Genomic DNA, 18064 nt, shown 5'->3' on the forward strand with positions numbered 1-18064 from the left:
ACGGAAATGGAACTGACGCCACCCCTTGATGTCTCCATGGGGATTTTGGAGCACCCCGATTAAGATTATGGCCGGGATTGTGCAACAATGCTGGGAAAGTCCCCTTTAAAAGAAAAAGGGAAAGGGTGGGCAGACAGGCATGCTGGGGAGAAAGTGGAAAAGCTTGATAATTGCACGGCAAAGAGGGATGGTGTTCCGGAAAGGCTGCAAACACGGAAGTCGGGTGGTTTGAAGGGGGTGGTCTCCTTGTGAAATGCTTCTATTTGTCCACATCCATGGTGAGAACCGCGCAAGAGAAGCGTTTGAACGCATGACAAATTCGTCTGAGGCGCAACGTGAAAGACACAAGAGAATGGCGGGATTGAGGTAAGAGTATGTGAACAGCCCTCTGAGAAGCAAATAATGGGCGGGAAAAAAGTAGAAAACTTGTGACGTGTGGATTTGGCCCATGTTTTCTTGCAAGTGACTGCTCCAGGATTTTTATATCTGCTGTTCACTGTGGCTGTCAATTGGGTGGCTGTTTCTGAAGCAACAGTTAAAACTTGAACCTGTTATATATTGCTGCTCAAGTTTATAACAAGGCATTGAATCAAAGCATGCTGAGACAGTATATTTACTGTCTCTGTACTCATGTCTTACACCATTTACATATAGCTTATTTTTACATGAAGAAGGTACATTTTGGTTTTATAATGCTCCTAGTTTTATTGTATGCATTGTAAGCAACTTTGAACATGGAATAATGTAGCATACCAATGTTTAAATAAATACTCTTTTAAAATGAAAAAATAAGTTCAATTTCATTTTACTTAGGAACTGCAATTTTAATTTCCATACTTTTAAGTTAATCAACGTATACTATGGAGAAGGGTTGAAATGTTTTTCTCTTTCCCATGTGGTAGGCAGAAAAATGTCTTAATATCTCAAGAAACTGGTTGCTGCCAGAAGGCCAGATTTAGCTCATATCATAAACCTTTTATTGGCATAAAAAGGTTTATGATTACAGAATATGAACAAAAAAGGCAGGAGGGTTTTTTTTCCTCTATCCTAGGTGGTTGTTTTTCCTCAGTACAGGCTTATTTTGGTCTATAAGAACAAAATCACACAAGGCAGGGCTTTTTTTCAGCAGGAACGCGGTGGAACAGAGTTCCAGAACCTCTTGAAAATGGTCACATGGCTGGTGGCCCCGCCCCCTGATCTCCAGACAGAGAGGAGTTTAGATTGCCCGCCGTGCCACCAAGCGGCGCAGCAGGCAATCTAAACTCCCCTCTGTCTGGAGATCGGGGGGCGGGGCCACTAGCCATGTGACCATTTTCTCCGAGGGCAACCCACTGAGTTCCACCACCTCTTTTCCCAGAAAAAAACCCCTGACACAAGGAAAAAGGGGGTAAGAGTCAGCTTCCGTTCCTATGGCCTGTCAATTTTCTGCTGAAAATGTTTCCGTATTCACATTACACATGTTGAGAATCTGTGTTTTCTGAAGTGATGGACATTTCTGCCCCCCTGCCGAAACATCAGTCTTGATCACAGGAACTATCATTTCTTCTGTGTTAGTACAATGCGTAGCAACTGTGTGCAGCAATTGCATGTGATACAGTCATCCTTTTCTGCATGCGAGGCTAAGGGGATGTTATAAGCTAAAAGAAAGAGGAGGAAATGTTGTTTTATAAAATCATACAATCAAATTTTCCAAGCATTTTTCATCATCACAATGAAATAGACATCCGTATCTATTGAAGCACTGACACCGGCATAATAATTCATGAATTCGTCTGTTGTTACCTGAAGTGGAGAAAAAAAAGAGAATAGTTTCATGAATTGCATAAACCACATTTTGCTACATTATTGTTGCTTATAGCACACGGGGGCTGATTCCGCTCGGCTTACCTAAAGCCGAAACGTTGCGGAACATGCCAGAAAAAATGTGGAAGATCGCGTTTTCTTGCATGAGTTTTGCACGACATCTTCCGCATTTTTTCCGGCATGTTCCACAACGTTCCGGCTTCAGGTAAGCTGTGCGGAATCGGACACGGTTTTAAAAGGGGGAGGCGGTATATCAACAGTTACCAGCAGAGGCAGTATATCAGTTAAAAACTGTTGGTGATAGGGAGGTACACGTATTTTTTAAAAAAAGTATTTGACTCATTTAAGTTTCTAAAAGTTTGATTCAGATTCTTTATGATAAGGGTTCACGATATGAGTTTTTATTTCCATTGGTTTCCATAGCCTTTTCCACATGTTATATTTGGAGGTATCCAGCCACAAGTACTGGGAACTCACAGTATCTGCAATTCTCCCAATACAAGCAGTCATCATTTGGTCTCATTAGGGCACCATACATATTTTCCATTTCAGTGCATACTACCTGAAATCCTGGGACGAAACAGTGATCAAGAAGATAATGGATAGTGCATGCTCTTGGTACACACAGCTGGATATTCCAGAATGTAATGTTGAAAAAAAGGCTAATAGGAAACTTATTTCCAGTTTTAACTTTTTTTGTTTTCCATCTAATTGGGGTGACATTCTTAGGGATCATGCCCTTCACGGAATGGATTCTCTTTTGACAAATTTCAGACAGATAGAAAAACAGATCCTCATTTTATATGCAATTAACTTTCTCATTTCCAGGGCTGGCACAGGAAGGCAACATTGGCGTTTTCCTCTTTTCCCAAAATCCTCAAGCAGGGCATGGAGTGGCAGGTGGGGTGTACTGTGAAATAAAAACGGAGTGTGCAGGTGAGGAGAGCTAAACGCTGCCCCCCAGTTCAATTAGCTTTCGTCAATGCACTCTGTTGATTCTTCAGCATTTTTCTCTAGGCCCACCTGACTCCCAGTATTGGGACAAACTAAGAGAAAAATACTACAAGCACTGGTCTCAGGCATGGGAGTGGAGGGCAGAGTTTAGTTTCAGGGAAAAGAAGTGACCACTTCAGAAGAAAATAAAGGTTTGAAGGCCTCTAAAGAGATGAGATCATCACTGATCTGTCCCGCTGAATGAGTAAGATACATCAGATTTTCTCCCCACCCCCCTCTTGTCTGGTTTGGACTATCTTTCATTGGAAGGGAGAGGAGAATGTTTGTATATTTTTATCCCATGTCCGGCTGTGTGAGAATGACTGGCCCAAGGTCACTGTGAAACTCATTGAGTGGCCTTCTGGTTCTCTTTTCCCTCTTCCCAGTTTATTTTGAAGCAGCCTGCCTGTCTTCCGGAGAGTACAAGCAAAAACCATGGGTGGATTGGCCATTAAGGCCACTGGGAGAAGTTCTGGTGGGCCAATGGTCTGGAAGGCAAACCTTCTGCCAGGGCCACCTCCCAGCCCTAAGCAAGTCTCGTTTTATTCTGGGCAGCCCAGTGTGAAAAAATACTCTCCTCAGCCTCATACAAGATAAGTGTCTCCTCACCTTGGCTCTGCACAAAACATGTCTTGCTTCACCTTGAGTGGAGATGCCCTGGACAGATTGGCTGTCGCTCCTACCTCCTGAAGTGTGTGTGGTAGGGGAGGATGCATGATAGGAGAGGGGGTGTAGTCCTTTCCCCAGGTTGTTTTGCTTTCCTAGCCTGCCCCTGAGCAAAATATCTGCCTCTATGCCCCTACAAGGGAGCTTCGCATTGCAGTGAGGGGTAATATAGCATGGCCAGCTTCTGCTGCTTCTCCCTGCTTCTCAAATCTGTTGCACCTGCCTGCAGTGTGCCAAATACAATGACTGCACCTGAGCAGAAAACACAGTATCAAGCAAACAGGACCTTTTTGTGACCCGAGTCATGAAAGGTTGCCTTGGAATATTCCAAGATCGTGTTTCTTTTCATTAAAAATGACACACCTGCTTAATACTGCCATTAAAATCAACTGGATCAATGTCAAATGGAGGAAAAGTGCTTAGCTTTTGGAAGACTCATGCCTTGGGTTTTCAAAATGGAATGCAGTATTCATGCGGGTTTCGCAGGAGAAACGGGAGAAGAGGAGTTGGGAGGAATTTAGTATTCGTGCATACTGCTTGTAGCTGCTGAAATCACATGGATTTCACATTCCCCTGCAGTGTTTGTTGCGTACTGCCTCTTTAGGAGGCTAACCAAGTAGGCTTCAGTGGAAGCAGGAGGGTAGGATCGGCACAGTTTCACTTTCTCTGCTATAAGGCTGCAGGAGAGCAGGGCCCACCAAGAACTCTTCAGAATCAGGCCAGAATAACCCTGTATTGTTATATCTGTTACTGTTACTGCTCCTAAAAAAAATCATCAAGTTAAAAGAAACTGCATGTATGTTTTTTGCTCCACTACACAACAGTGTTTTTCACCTGTGTGTGTCCTTCAATATATCTATTCCTAATCTGGGCAGCTGTGTGCACTGAGACTCAAAAGAGGAGTGGTGCAGGTGGATCTTTCAACGAAAGGCACAAGCACTGAAGGTAATGCCTGGGCATCCGTTCCAACCTGTCCCTGGCTGGAGAGGAGAGGGAGAAAAGATTCAGTAATGCTTTGTGAAGCATCTCATCTTTTTTATTCAGAAGTGTTCACCTGGATCCTCTTCCCTGAGCTTGTTCTGAATCACCCTGCCTGCTTCCCAGAGAGTGTAAGCAAAACATTCGCCTCTCTCCTCTACAGGCATTCTGCATATTGGTACAGGGGGCATTGGGGGAGGTAACACAGAGTGATTCCGCACACGTTGGATAATGCACTTCCAATCCTCTTTATAGATCATTTGGAACGGATTTTTTCGTGTGCGGAACAAAAAATCCACCTCAAATGATTGATAAAGTGCACTGAAAGTGCATTATCCAACGTGTGCGGAATCAGCCACAGTTAGTCTCTGCCTCTATTCTCCCTGCCCTATGTCTTTTTAAATGTTTGGATTTTCTTTATACACCTAAGGTAGGTTGTTTCTGAAGATTAAAAATCGAAGATATAGTGTATAGGAAGTTGTTCCCTGCTCAATTTTTTAAATAAAATCTCTGTTGCATCAGACTAAAAGTTAATCCAGTCCAGCAATGACTGATCATATACCCCAGAAAGCCCACAGTCAAGACATGAAAGCAGTAGTCATCCCACCGCATAGTCATCTCCAGCAAATGGATAAGTACACACTTGGAAACTGACTAATAAAAATCTGAACCAAGTCCCGTTTTTATTTGAACATATTTAATATCTAGTTGATAAAAGTTACAGCAGAAGCCCTCGGACATTCTCATTATTCTTACACCTTACTGTCTGCTTTTTGAAGTTGCACTAGATGAGGAAAGTCGTACAGGATAGATTGAGAGGCAAGCGGGTCATTCTACACATAAGCCGAAACTGGCACCTTCCAACTAGAAAAGCTACCCGCCAATGTTCCTGATTATTGTCTCTGTCTGCGTTTCTGAGCATTGCAATTCTGCTGTCATTTGCTGCATTGTCCCACTAGCTTGCAGTAAGCACTTGTGTAATTTTCAATGAAAATAAACATTATTTTGGAATACTCACAGGATAACATCTTTTAGTTAAGACCAAATATTTTCATGCAAAAAATCTGAAGTACAATTAGGGTTCTTGACTACCCTGTGGTGGTGGGGGATCCCCTGCTCCCAGCTTCCTCCCCTGCCACCACTCATCTGATCGGCAGGGGAAAAGGCTTTGGAATGGGCCTCCCAGGGCACACTCCCAGCACAGTGCGATGACATCACTTCCAGGAGTGATGTCATTGCCCAGGCCCTATGACTGCTCTTGGGCATCGCACTGAACTGATTTGGCCCATTTGGGAGCCCAAATCAGCCTGGCACAAAGCCTGGGAGTACTGCTGGCACCTGTGCAATGATGTTATTCCTGGAAGTGATGTCATTGTGCCATGCCACGAAGATGTCCTAGATGGGACCTGGCAACCCTAAGTACAATCTATCTTCATGAAGCATGAGCAACTTGCATAATTTTTATTGGAAAGAATATGGCGCAAAAAGAATTATGAGTTCAATGCACACAATGAAAAAGCAAAATCAAAATAAGGATTTTTAAGCTGAAACTGCGAGAATGAAAAATCTGAAACCCCTGTCCTTTCTTTTCTTTGCAGTAAAAGAGCTGCTTTTACCCAAGGCTATTTCGCTTACCTTTCCATCTTTTTCGTAGGGTGAATCAAAGTTATCTAGAAAAGTCCTAAAAACTTGATCTTCCGTCCATTCTCCATTCTGATACTTGGGGTGATGTTTTGCATTGTAGACTCCCTGAAGATCTTCAATGGTGACAATACCATCACCAGTCTTGTCTAGCTTTCGAAAAGCTTGCATAATGACTTCTTTCCTGGCATTCGACATAGGAGGCTTTTAGAAAACCAACAACACAGAAATAGGGGAATTAGAATTCCACCTGCTACCCAGCACCACAATTATTATTTAACATTTCTTAATGCAAAAGTATGCTAAGATTTACAGGGCTCGCATTCTTGACTGTGTACTCTGTGCGTGTTATGTGCCATCAAGTCACCTCTGACCTATGGCAACCCTAAGAGTGAAAGATCTCCAGAATGTTCTATTGTTAACAGACTTGTTCAGATCTTGCAAACTGGAGGGTGCGGCTTCTTTTATTGAGTCAAGCCATCTCGTTTTGGGTCTTCCTCTTTTCCTACTGCCTTCCACTTTTCCTAGCATTATTGACTTTTCCAGACAGTCTTGTCTTCTCCTGATGAGACCAAAGTACAATAATCTCAGTTCGGTTCACTAATTATCTTCAAACACCACACAAAGATATCCATCTTCATGTATTTTCTTAAAATATATAAAAGCTGTGTTAATTCATTCTTGCCACTTTTTATCATATCAAAGGATATCAAAAGTAAGTATTACAAGTTTGTCATGCATATAGCTATCTGTTGAACCCCGATAAATATACCAGTCTTTGGATGATATCTTCACATTTGTATTTAGTTGGGCATTCTTGCCATTTAAGGTGTTAGCTATCACAGACAAAGCCCTTTATGGCCTGGCTGCCTCATAGCTGCAGGACCGCCTCTCCCCCTAAGCTACACCATGACAGCTTCGCTCATCTGAGCAGGGCCTTCTGCAGGTGCCTACCTGCAAATAGGCAAAATCAACAACTGCCTGCACACCTGCATTCTCTGTTGTGGCCTCCCCTAGAAAGCGGCTTGAGTAAAAGTTTAGGGTCGATGGTTTATATTACTGTGCATAGCTTGTACTGCCTATTGCTATAAGCAGGATCTTAGTATGTAATTTTTGCATCGTTGAATGCATCCTGTTAATATTTATTCTTTACTTCAGTTCTGTTTTCATATTTCTGATTTGTTCCAAAGTTCTTCTATTCAAACACCATTGCATTGTTTATTGTATGCCGAATCCTGTTGATTATATTGACTTACTCTGCGTAATCTACTTTGAGTCCTAGTGAGAAAGGTGGACTATAAATGACATAAACAAATGAACAAACAGTATTGAAAGAAAGCTGTAAATGTGGAGTTGAATCCTATGATGTACAAGGTGTTTCCTTTACCTAAACAGCATCTAAGATCCCCCCCCCCCCCAAGCTACTCTTGGGAATTAGGGGGACGTTGTAGACAAAAGGCCAAGAGACGTGGTGAGAAGTGGAAATAGGCTAAAACTTTTTTCTGATGACAAAGATGACATGATGGGGAGAAATTAGGGATTATTTTGCACAATCTCTTCCACCTCATTGCAGGGATGTTATAAAAATAACATGAAAACTGATTGGTGCTATTATTGCTTATCTGATAAGGGCTATGTAGACACATAGAGTCAAATCACACGAGATGCACGGGCAAGTGTTTGATCCTGCAAGGATCCCTGGGAATTGTAGTTAAAAAAAACCAGCCACTCAACATGATTCTCAGCTAGGGAGAATCGCAACTAGAGGGAATTTCTCTCTCTCTCTCTCTCTCTCTCTCTCTCTCTCTCACACACACACACACACACACACACACACACACACACACACACACACACACACACACACACTCTTCCTCTCTTTTAAAAATCCTCTGAGATCTTGGGCTAGAGGGGGAACGATGTAACAAGAGGCAAGAGAGAGAATCCAGTCCCTCTCATTCTTCTTCTCCCGGCAGTGTCCTGTGACATCCCCCACCCCTGCCCCATCTCTGAGCTCCTGAAGGAAAAACAGCTGATTGGATTTTTGAAAGAGAATCAGTCTCTCCAGTCTCTCTTTGAAAGGCAATGGCCGTTCCCACACTACTTACCTTCCTCTGGAATGCTGCGGAACATTGCGAAAAAACGCAAAACTTTCAGGATGTGCACTTGAAAGTTCTTTTGGTATTTTTCAGATTTGGAGAAGGGGATAAATCCTTGAATTCCAGATTATTCAGGACCCCCAATACTTTTTTGGTATTCAGATTTTTTCCAGAATTCAGAATTTTGGGGGTTCATTATTCCCTACAGGGAACCTTTCCAGGGGCTGGAGTAGCTGTTTTTTAAGCATGCACAGGGCCGACTTGCCCATTGAGGCCAGGTAGGTGGTGGCCTCAGGCACGGGGTGCCGGAGGGAGCGCTGGAGGAGGTGCGGGGGGCTGGAGCGTGCGCCACAGAGCTGCAGCCTCGTATCCCTCCCACCCTGCACCACCGCTGCTGCCACCAGCACATGCCCCTGGTCGGGCGCAGCCTCCACAGGCAGGCATCTGGGGCGGCGCAGGCAACCGAGCGGGAGAGCTCAGAGGCCACCCGCACACCGTCAGAGCTGCCCGCTGCAACGATTGGGCTGGCGGTGGCATGTGCGCTCCCATGATGACATCACGCATGACGTCATCATGCAGGCTGGAGCGTGTGCGCTTGCACACATGTGGGGGGGGGGCGCCCAGCCAGCCGGCTGCAAATGCTGAAAACCTTTGCGCCGCCCCTGAGCATGCAACATCCAAATTGCAGGAAACTTAGTCCTGCTTATCCAATAAAGACTCCCCCACCCCATTTCTAGTAGGTTAGATCAAGCGGTGAACTTTTATGGACAAGGTGCCCCCAGCTAACCTAACTGTCTCCATTGTTTCCTTGGAGGAAAAATCTTCCATGCTTTCTCCAGGGCAAAGAAGGTAATAGCCAAACATGCAAGAGCAAGTAACCACTGGCCCCAAACCTCTCAGTACAGACAGAAACAATGAGCCCAACAGAACCAATGTCAAACCAGAAAAACCTGGAAAAACCACAGGCCAATATGGCTAGCCCAACAAAAGCAATGTCTCACCAGAGAAACCAAGCTAAACAGACTGGCAAGCCAATAATATCAAGACCAGCAGGGCTCATTTTGAGGGGGAATGCGCAGGAATGCAGTTCCGGTCGTTCTCCAAAGAGGTCACATGTCAGGTGGCCCCATCCCACCTGATTTTTGGCCATTTTGGGCCCGTTTCGGCCTGGATTGGGCCCAAAATGGCCAGGAGTGGGCCCAAAACAGCCAAGATTGGTCCCAAAACGGCCAGGATTGGGCCTCTGACGGGTGGTAGATCACTCTCCTGCTCAGCAGCGGCCCAATTCTGACCATTTTGGGCCCCTTTTTGGCCATTTTCAGCCCCCTTTTGCCATTTTGGGCCCAATATCGGCCCTGAGTGGCCAGGATTAGGTCCAAAACAGTCAGGATAGGTGATGTCAAGGGGTGTGGCATATGCAAATCAGGTATGCTAATGACACACTTCCTGTGATGGCAAGGGGCATGGCATATGCTAATGACTTATGCTCATGAGTTCCTGCAGCTCTTTTTCTATGAAATGACCCCTGAAGACCAGTCAAGAGGACACTGACACACTGTAAAATTGTAAAACAGTCCTGAGAGCCTTAGAATTCTGGCCCCAAATATTTCTGCATATTCCCTAATATTTCCAGGATTTTTCGTGACTCATTTACCAGCATCCAAAAAAATTCCAAATACCATCAGGGCACCCAAGGATATCTGACAAGTACCAATAAGGTGTGAGTATGTTTGTGTGCGCACGTGCATGTGTATGTGTATATAAGGGTCCTCCGTCTAAGACTGTGTTGTTAGCAGGCAAAGGTCCAGTGGGGAGAAAGGGGGTCTGAATAACATCTTTAACTCGTACATTTTAACAAGAAATCTCTAAAAGGCAAAAACAAGGACCTGGATTTTCTAGGTAAAAGAACCCAACGGGGGAAGTGATAATGGACAATAAAGACATAAGTGTTGTAGGCATACTGTTTTCTCGGAAGCTTACTCTTAATGTTAGGAGAAATTCATCAAAGTCAATTGTTCCACTCCCATCTTTATCAAAAACTCTGAAAATCTTTTCAGCGTCTTCTTTCTCGATTAGCACAGCATAATCATGGAGGCCTTTCAAGAACTCCTTGAAATCTAGACTCCTGCTGTTGTCATCATCCATGATGCGAAAGACCCTGAAGAAAAGAACAGGGATTGGAAACAGTAATAAAAGGAGTAAGAGAGCTAGGCATGGGAACAATAGTGTACCAACCCTGGGAGAGAGGCATGCTTTAGAGAAAAGAAATATCTCATTTACCAAACAATGATTTTTTTTAACTAAACCTAGACAACCCTCCTGTAAATCAGTTCAAATTCCCTTTCAGATTCCGGAACTTAAAGCGGCACCATCAAGTCCAGTGTCCAACTCCTGTATTATCTCTCACTGGTTTTGTAACTCTTTGTTGTTACAAAACAAAATAAGCCCTTCCTGGTACAAGGGATTCGTCCTGACAGAATTTAGGGGTGCCATAAAGTGCGTGGAATGAGGCCCACACAACATTGAACCGGCACTATTTAGTGAGGGCAGGACCCTGGTTTTAGAGGTCCTGAGAAAGATCCCATCCAGAGGTCGTCTCATGAAGTCCGGTATCACTGACCCACTCACTTCTGCCCATATTCCTCCTCTCGGTAATCATTCCTGGTCATACTACCACTGGACAGTAGAAAAGAGCAGGAGTCCAGTAGCACCTATAAGACTAAAAAAATTTGTGCTAGGGTTACGTGAGCCACAGCTCACTTCTTCAGATACAGCTAGAATGTGAGTCCATCTGCCCTTTTATTTTGGAGAGTGGAGTGATTTCAGATGCCAAGTGGCAATAGCCTGCGAATGACAACAGCAGCCGAGATTGGATACGGTGGGGTATACAGAGGAGCATTGGGTGTGGCAAAATCAGCATTGGTAATGAGACAGGAAGCCTAGATCTCGATTCAATCCAGGTGGATGCATTGACTTCAGCTATGTTATCAGTTGCAGTTCAGCAACTGATGGGCAGTGTTGCTTCTTTGCTCTATTCATCAGCATGTTTCCAACCAGGAAATGGGAGATGGCTCCACCACTTTCAGCAGCGTCACATGGAAATTCCCCATTAACTGGTGGGAGCAGACAGGCCACTCGGCAGTGGTTGCCAGCAGCCAAAGTCCTCCAAAAGTGCCAGACAATGCTGATCGCTGATATTGGCACAGGGACAGAGGGTGGTTCCACATGCGATTACCTTCCTGAGATTATTATTTGTGTATTATGAAATAACCACATCAAACATTCTAGGAAATCGTTTGAACACATCCAAGAGCAAGAGCTTGAGCTTTGTTGTGAGTCGTGGCTAGTGACGTCAACCGCCAGGTGACTCCTGGGGAAATCTCCTGGAATTACAACTGATTTCTAGATTAAATAAATCAGTTTCCCTGGAGAAAATGGCTACTTTGGAGAGTGGACTCTATGGCTTTATACCCTGCTGAGATATTTCCCCTCCTCAAATTCTGCCCTTCCGTAGGCTCTGCCCCCAAATCACCAGGAATTTCCCAACACTGAGCACATTTCCCTCCCTTCCCTACAACCTGAAATAATGCCTTGATTGGCCCCTATTGCCTTTCAGATCTTTCGTTTCTTCTTTGTTATCTGCTCTTTTAAAAAATCTGTAGCTCTTTCCAAGCTTTCCCCCTTTTTTTTCTTAAGCCCCCTTACAATTAAGTAAATGTATGGGGTGTGAAGTAATTCCAGATGTAAAGAAGCCCTTGCAGCCTCCAACAGGCTTGGTTACTTTCTTGATTTGGGAAGGCTCAGAGTATATTAACCTCTTGAAACCGGACAAGGAAACTGGAGTCTCTATTGCTTTGCTTCACCAGCCTCCAGACTGACACATCATAAGGGATGGTTTAATAATTTACCTCATGAACTTATTTTACCTTGCCAGGCCCTTGATGCCCGCAGACCCTCTTGCCAAACACTGCAGCCGCAGCCTCTCAATTGGATCTGTGGTTTTGGCCAGGTTTCTCTTTGCTTGGATTGCCATCTCCCGGTCATGCCTCGCTGTACCAGGCATCTAGAAGAAGGAAGCTTGTCAGCCAACCCCATATTTGAAACAACAGATGTACTGAGCAAAGAATGCAAAATATGCTTATGACAGGAAGGAAAACAAACCATGCTTGCTAACATTTGAAAACGCCTGAAAAAGCAGATTCAACCTACGCACTCAACGTTCATTTCCTTTCCCCTTGGAACTGTAGATTGGGGTGGCTGGTTCAGTGGTGGCTAAGCTTGCCAGCCGACCAGAAAAAGGGACTTGGCCTCCCATGTCTTTCACTGCACTTTTAACTTTTTAACTACTGGATCTGCAGAAATCAAGAGAAGGCTGTTTTCCTAGCAGGGAGATAAACATTGGGTTGGATCCAGATCAAATTTTCCAACGGCAGATTGTAACTTTCCTGCCTCCTCCTCGTCCTGGAGGATAGGAGATCCTGGGGAATGACATGAAGGGGGTCTGCAGCAGGAATTGGCATTGATAGACTGCGGCAGTTCAGTCTGGATCCAACCCGTTACCATGGATCTACAGATCAATCTGCTGTTAAAGACAACAACAGGGATTGTCAAAACAATTGCGAACCATCCTCATAGCTAAGAGATGTGCACGAAGCAGACTGTGAAGATAATCTAAATACAGCCACACACATATACATAGAGGGGTCTGGGGAGGGCTGTTTTTTCAAGAACAATGAATTAATAAAATGAACTGAATTATAAACAGATGTGCCAAAACAGAATGAGATGTTGTGTGGGCCACTGTACCATCTTAAGCAGCTATCTCCTTTTTCAGTGGACTTAGACACATGTAACTCTGCGTTGCCAGCCAACTAAAGCAAGCGAGAGTCGATAAATTGAGAAAGAATTGTGTAGAAAAGGGGATTTGGGGCAAGTGTTATTTGTTAGGCAAGGGTGAAAAAAACTGCACTTGTTAAAATCCTCTCTTCCGCACAAATAAATATTTATGTAGGTAATAACTGTCCCTTAGTTTATTTCTACCTTTTTTAATGCTAGTATAGTGTAGTGGTTAGAATGCTGGTTTAGGATCTGGGAGACCCAGGTTCATATCCTGACTCTGCCATGACTTTCGGCCAGCCACACACTGTCAGCCTAACCCACCTCGCAGGGTTGTTGCAGAAGGAGCAGAGAAGCATGTTGTAAGGAAGAGGAGAATAATGGAAGAGAATGATGTAAGCACCTTTAGATCCCATTGAGGAGAAAAGTGAGGTATAAATGAAACAAATACATAAATTTGCAGAAGAGAGAAATATTTATAGTAATTTCATTTCAGTGTGATATTAACCCAGTTTTGAATAGAACTAGCACAGCTAGAAAGATTCCTATGTCTTTTTGGAGAGGAATTGACTCAGGGCCAAACTACAAGTGACGATGACACAGGCTGGACACTTGTCAGCTTCCCTCAAGTTTTGATGGGAAATGTAGGCAGCTTGGCGGAATGTTGGACAAGTGACAGTTGAAAAGTCCATTGGACAGCAGTCAGAGAGCCAAGCTGCAAGACTAGGATGCCTACATTTCCCATCAAAACTTGAGGGAAGCTGACAAGTGTCCAACCTGTGTCATTCGTCACTTGTAGCTTGGCCCTCAGTTTGCTAGTTTTTAAAATCACTGTCCAGGACTATACATTTTTAAAAATCATATTCAAGAATTTGTCTTGATTTTGGTGGCACCTGGTATGGTATCTCAAATAATGACAATCAATACAAAACTAAGAATGCTATTCAACAGCACAGCTATTAACTGTGAATGGACAACATATTTAAAGTTTCAAAATCATTGTTTTAATGGAAATTAAACACATTCCTGTTGAAATAAGATAGGATACACCAGGAAATTAAAGCAAAAAAAAATCTGTTGTTAAAAATTAAACTATACCTCAGATGTTTTATAGAAATCCATGTGGGAGACACATAAATACATATAAAGAAGTTATTTCTTAACTAACTTTTTCAAGTAACAATTATAACAATAAATAAATAACAAAATAAAAACTGATTTGAACTTATCCAAATAATTAAAGTCTTAGAAACACAGCACAAACAACCAGATGTTTCAAGAAAGGGAACAAAGCCAATAAACTCTCGTTTCACTATTTACAGTGCAATCCTATGGAGAGTTACTCCAGTCTAAGGCCATTGACTTCAGTGAGCTTAGACTGGTGTAACTTACCATAGGATTGCACTATTAATCTTTTTTCACAAAAGAAGGATTACATTCCCAGCTGTGTCTGAAGACAGAAATCCATATTAAATGATAAGCAAAATACTATGGTGTTTGCTATTTACAATCAGATTGGTGTATCAATCTGATAAACCAAATCCATCCAATAGCCTCACAGTGTATTAAGCTGCCTTACAGTGAATCCAACCATTGGACTATCACAGTCAGTATTGCCTACTTGGGCTGGCAGTGGCGTTCCAGGGTCTCAGGCGGAGGTCTTTATCACCACCTACTGCCAGATCCTTGTGAGGTTTGTTAGGCTGAGACCCAGTGTGGTATAGTGGTTACAGTGTTGGACTAGGATCTAGGAGACCCAGGTTCGAATTCCCACTCTACCATCAAAGCTTGCCTGGTGAACTTGGGCCAGTCACACACTCTCAGCCTAACCTACCTCATAGGACTGTTGTGAGGACAAAGTGGAGGAGAGGAGGAGGAGGAGGAGGAGGAGGGGACTGTTTTGGATCCCCAGGGGGGAGAAAAGCAGGGTATTGATAAAGTAAACAAATATAGAATGAGCGGCTCAAGGTCGCCCAGTGAGCCTCATAGCAGAGAGAGGTTCTGAATTTTGATCTCCCTGATTGTAGCCTGACAATACACTGCACTGATTCACCTTTGAAAACATATTAATATCACCAAACTTAACATCCAGTTATCATTCAAACAGAACATGCTTTAGACCCAAATCAGACATGTATTGTAAAGTGCAGGAAGGCTAAAATGCGATTGTAAAACAATCCATTCTGTGTGGTCACTAATCAATTTATAAATCTCAGACAGCTATTTTTAACGGCTGCCTTTCTGTTTCTGTTTTCTATACTTTTCTTTCCGTTTAGTTTGCCTTTAATGTGCATTTACAATTGTTTTTCACCCATGCAGACTAACAGTGGAAGAAGGCCTGAAAAATGCCTTCGCTTCTTGGACAAATCTGTTCTTTATCTCCTTTGCCGTGAACCCTGAGGCTGGGTTGGGGTCACACGTGTGCCTAGGTTTCCCTCCTGAATAGCTCCAAAAGAAAGAACCCGCTATGAGACTTTTGTGAACAATACTGTGAGAACAAGAACAGTTCTTTATTTGAATATACCGTCCTTATAATGTGCTCAATTAAAATTGCTTTTTTGCAGCTGCAAGACAGGTATATCTCTACTTTTCTATGGTTATTCCTAGTAGTACTAAATAAGGAACAGTTCCCAAAATACAAAAAAAGGGATGGCCAATCTCAGGGTTGTTTCCGGTGTGTGTGTGTGGGTGTGTGTATGTGTAAATAACCTTGGTTGGGTGCCAAATGTAAGTCTGAAATGGCTTCTCATCTGGCAGCAGCAGTTTTTGCTATACCAGCAGAGTTGCTCGCCCCCCTCGCCAAGGTGGTTACATGAGGAAAATCACAGCCACTAGGTATAGACTTCTTCAGACAAACAGCTACCCCATGTTTCTATTGTGTCCTTGAGAGGCAGAACCAGACAGTGGAGTGGAGTGGTTACACTAGGATCTGGGAGACCCAGGTTCAAATCCTTGCTCTGCCACGGAAGCTTCCTGCATGACCCTGTTCCAGTCACACACTCATCCTAACCTACCTGATAGGGTTGTTGTGAGGCTAAATAGAAGAAAGGAGAACAGTGTAAGGTGCTTTGGGTTCCCTTTAGGGAGAAAGGCAGAGTATAAATTAAGTAAGTAAATAAATGTCTGCAATCTGACGAGCAGCCACCCAAATGTTGAGCTGGATGAAGAATTCACGTCTGCAATTGTTTCCCCCCCCCCCCCACAGTTCTCAAACGAGGAAGCAGGAATAAGCAAGGGGAAGGAGGGAGGGTTTTTTAATCATTACTGGGAATATATTTGGGTATGTTCTTTTTCTGATCTGGAGGTTTTTAAAAACATCCTACGAACTGAGGCAAACTTGGTAACAATCTCTGAGGATGGCAGTCAACCCAGCTGTTTTCTCCCACAAAAAGGAATCTCCAGGCCACTCATCCACCAAAGCTTAAGCCACAATCAATCATTTTGTCTTTAAGAGTTTTGTTTTTGCTGCTAAGGACTGAGCCGGTTCCCATTCTGGAGTTTCACAAGCTTCTCAATCAAGGATGTCAAATATGCAGGTCGGGCAGCGTGTCGTTGTTTCCAGAAGTCTCTTTGGGCAATGTCCCATGCGCAGCTCTCCCCTCCTGCCCTAAATTTGCCAAAAGCATTTTCCAAGTGCGCTGACACTTGAAAGAGAGATGGTCCCAGGTTTGATATTAAAAGTTAATAACAACAACCAAAGCTGCCTCTTACTGGCATGCATCATTGGATGGTAGCCTTTTTTGACCCAATTAATAAAAGAAAGAGATCAAATCCTTTACCTTGAATCTGTTACCTGTTGCTTCTACCTGAAACTATGGACGCTCCCTTGTTCAGGTTGAGGAAAGTGGGCCTGCCTCTTCCCCACATCTCCTCCCTCCCTTGGCTCACACCTTCCTCCCTCTGATTGGACCGCTCAGGATAATGAATGCAGAATCATGAAAAGCGGTACAGGCTGACTGGAAGGCCCCAGTGCCCATCCATCTCGTCTTACTTGTTTACATATCACTGCCCTGCTTGGAGTTTACCATCTTGTTTCCAAGGAGATAGGGATTGCTGTGAAAGGCCCAGCCGTGCAACCTGCCAGGGATTTTGTGGTTTCTGTGCTTTGTGGATGTTTCCCTCTCTCCCCTTCACTTCTGAATTTTCTGAGATCAGGAAGGAAGACTTCTCTTCACTGAGGCAGAGGATGAACCAACTGAGCAAAACTCTCATTGGTAGTAGCCCATGAAATGTTTCAAAATCAGTGCAGCCCGAGGGCAGGCATTTTCAGATTTTCCTTTCCATTCCCTCAAAAATATATAATAGATTGATGAAATCTGGAAATGAAGATGCAGAACAGGCAAAAAAAGAGCATGAGATCTTAGGTTTCGTTTTCCCAAACAGCTGTCCCAATGCACAATGCAGAGAGGGGCTCACATAGTTAACCACTCCTCCATATTTAAAACAAAACAAAACTCGGGAACATAAATGAGTAGCATGTCAGAGTACGGGTTCTATTCTACTTTTCTGCCTGCTACGATCATCTTCTGTTTTTTAAAAAATAGAAGATATTGCTGTCATGTTACTCTCTTAGGGTTGCTAACCTCCAGCTGGGGCCTGGAGACCTCCAGAATTACAACTGATCTCCAGGCAACACAGATCAGTTCCCCTGGAGGAAATGGCTGCTTTGGACGGTGGCCTGTAGGGCATTATACCCTGCTGAGGTCCCTTTCCTCCCCAAATTCTGCCCTCTCCAGGATCCAACCCCCCAAATCTGCAGGAATTTCTCAACCTGGAGTTGGCCACCCTAGACTTTCCCCCATTGGTACTCAAAAGTGGCACGGAAACAGATTTACCACTGCATTTACGGTATGGAAGTGGGGGTGCCAATCTCCCCGTGAGGGTGCAAGATCACCTGGCCCAAGCTCCTGTTTCCCACCAGGTACTCAGAGCAGTGACTGCGACCAGGGTAGGGAAGGATCAGACCGTAGACTCCAGGCTGGTTTTCAGGTGTTCTGGGACCAGGCGAGAGGCTCCCTGAGAGGGAATAAGAATGTCAGATCTCAGCG

The 18064-nt window shown here is 43.9% G+C and overlaps 1 protein-coding gene across 2 annotated transcripts; it reads right to left on the reverse strand.

Annotated features, from left to right (window-relative positions):
- Window positions 1-1321: 1321 nt before the first annotated feature.
- CAPSL (calcyphosine like) lies at window positions 1322-16861 on the reverse strand. Of its 2 annotated transcripts, none has more exons than XM_054986941.1 (5): window positions 16796-16861; window positions 12107-12243; window positions 10161-10338; window positions 6076-6285; window positions 1322-1637 (listed from the first exon to the last, which is right to left on the reverse strand). In XM_054986941.1, exons 2-5 carry the CDS (start codon window positions 12241-12243, stop codon window positions 1620-1622), a joined length of 543 nt encoding a protein of 180 aa, XP_054842916.1. In that variant the 5' UTR covers window positions 16796-16861; the 3' UTR covers window positions 1322-1619. The 2 variants fall into 2 exon arrangements, with proteins under 2 accessions (XP_054842916.1, XP_054842914.1); XM_054986939.1 differs by having other exon boundaries at window positions 1322-1782.
- Between the last annotated feature and the right edge of the window lie 1203 nt (window positions 16862-18064).

This window comes from Eublepharis macularius, chromosome 8 (genome assembly GCF_028583425.1).
Source record: "Eublepharis macularius isolate TG4126 chromosome 8, MPM_Emac_v1.0, whole genome shotgun sequence".
Lineage (NCBI taxonomy): Eukaryota > Metazoa > Chordata > Lepidosauria > Squamata > Eublepharidae > Eublepharis > Eublepharis macularius.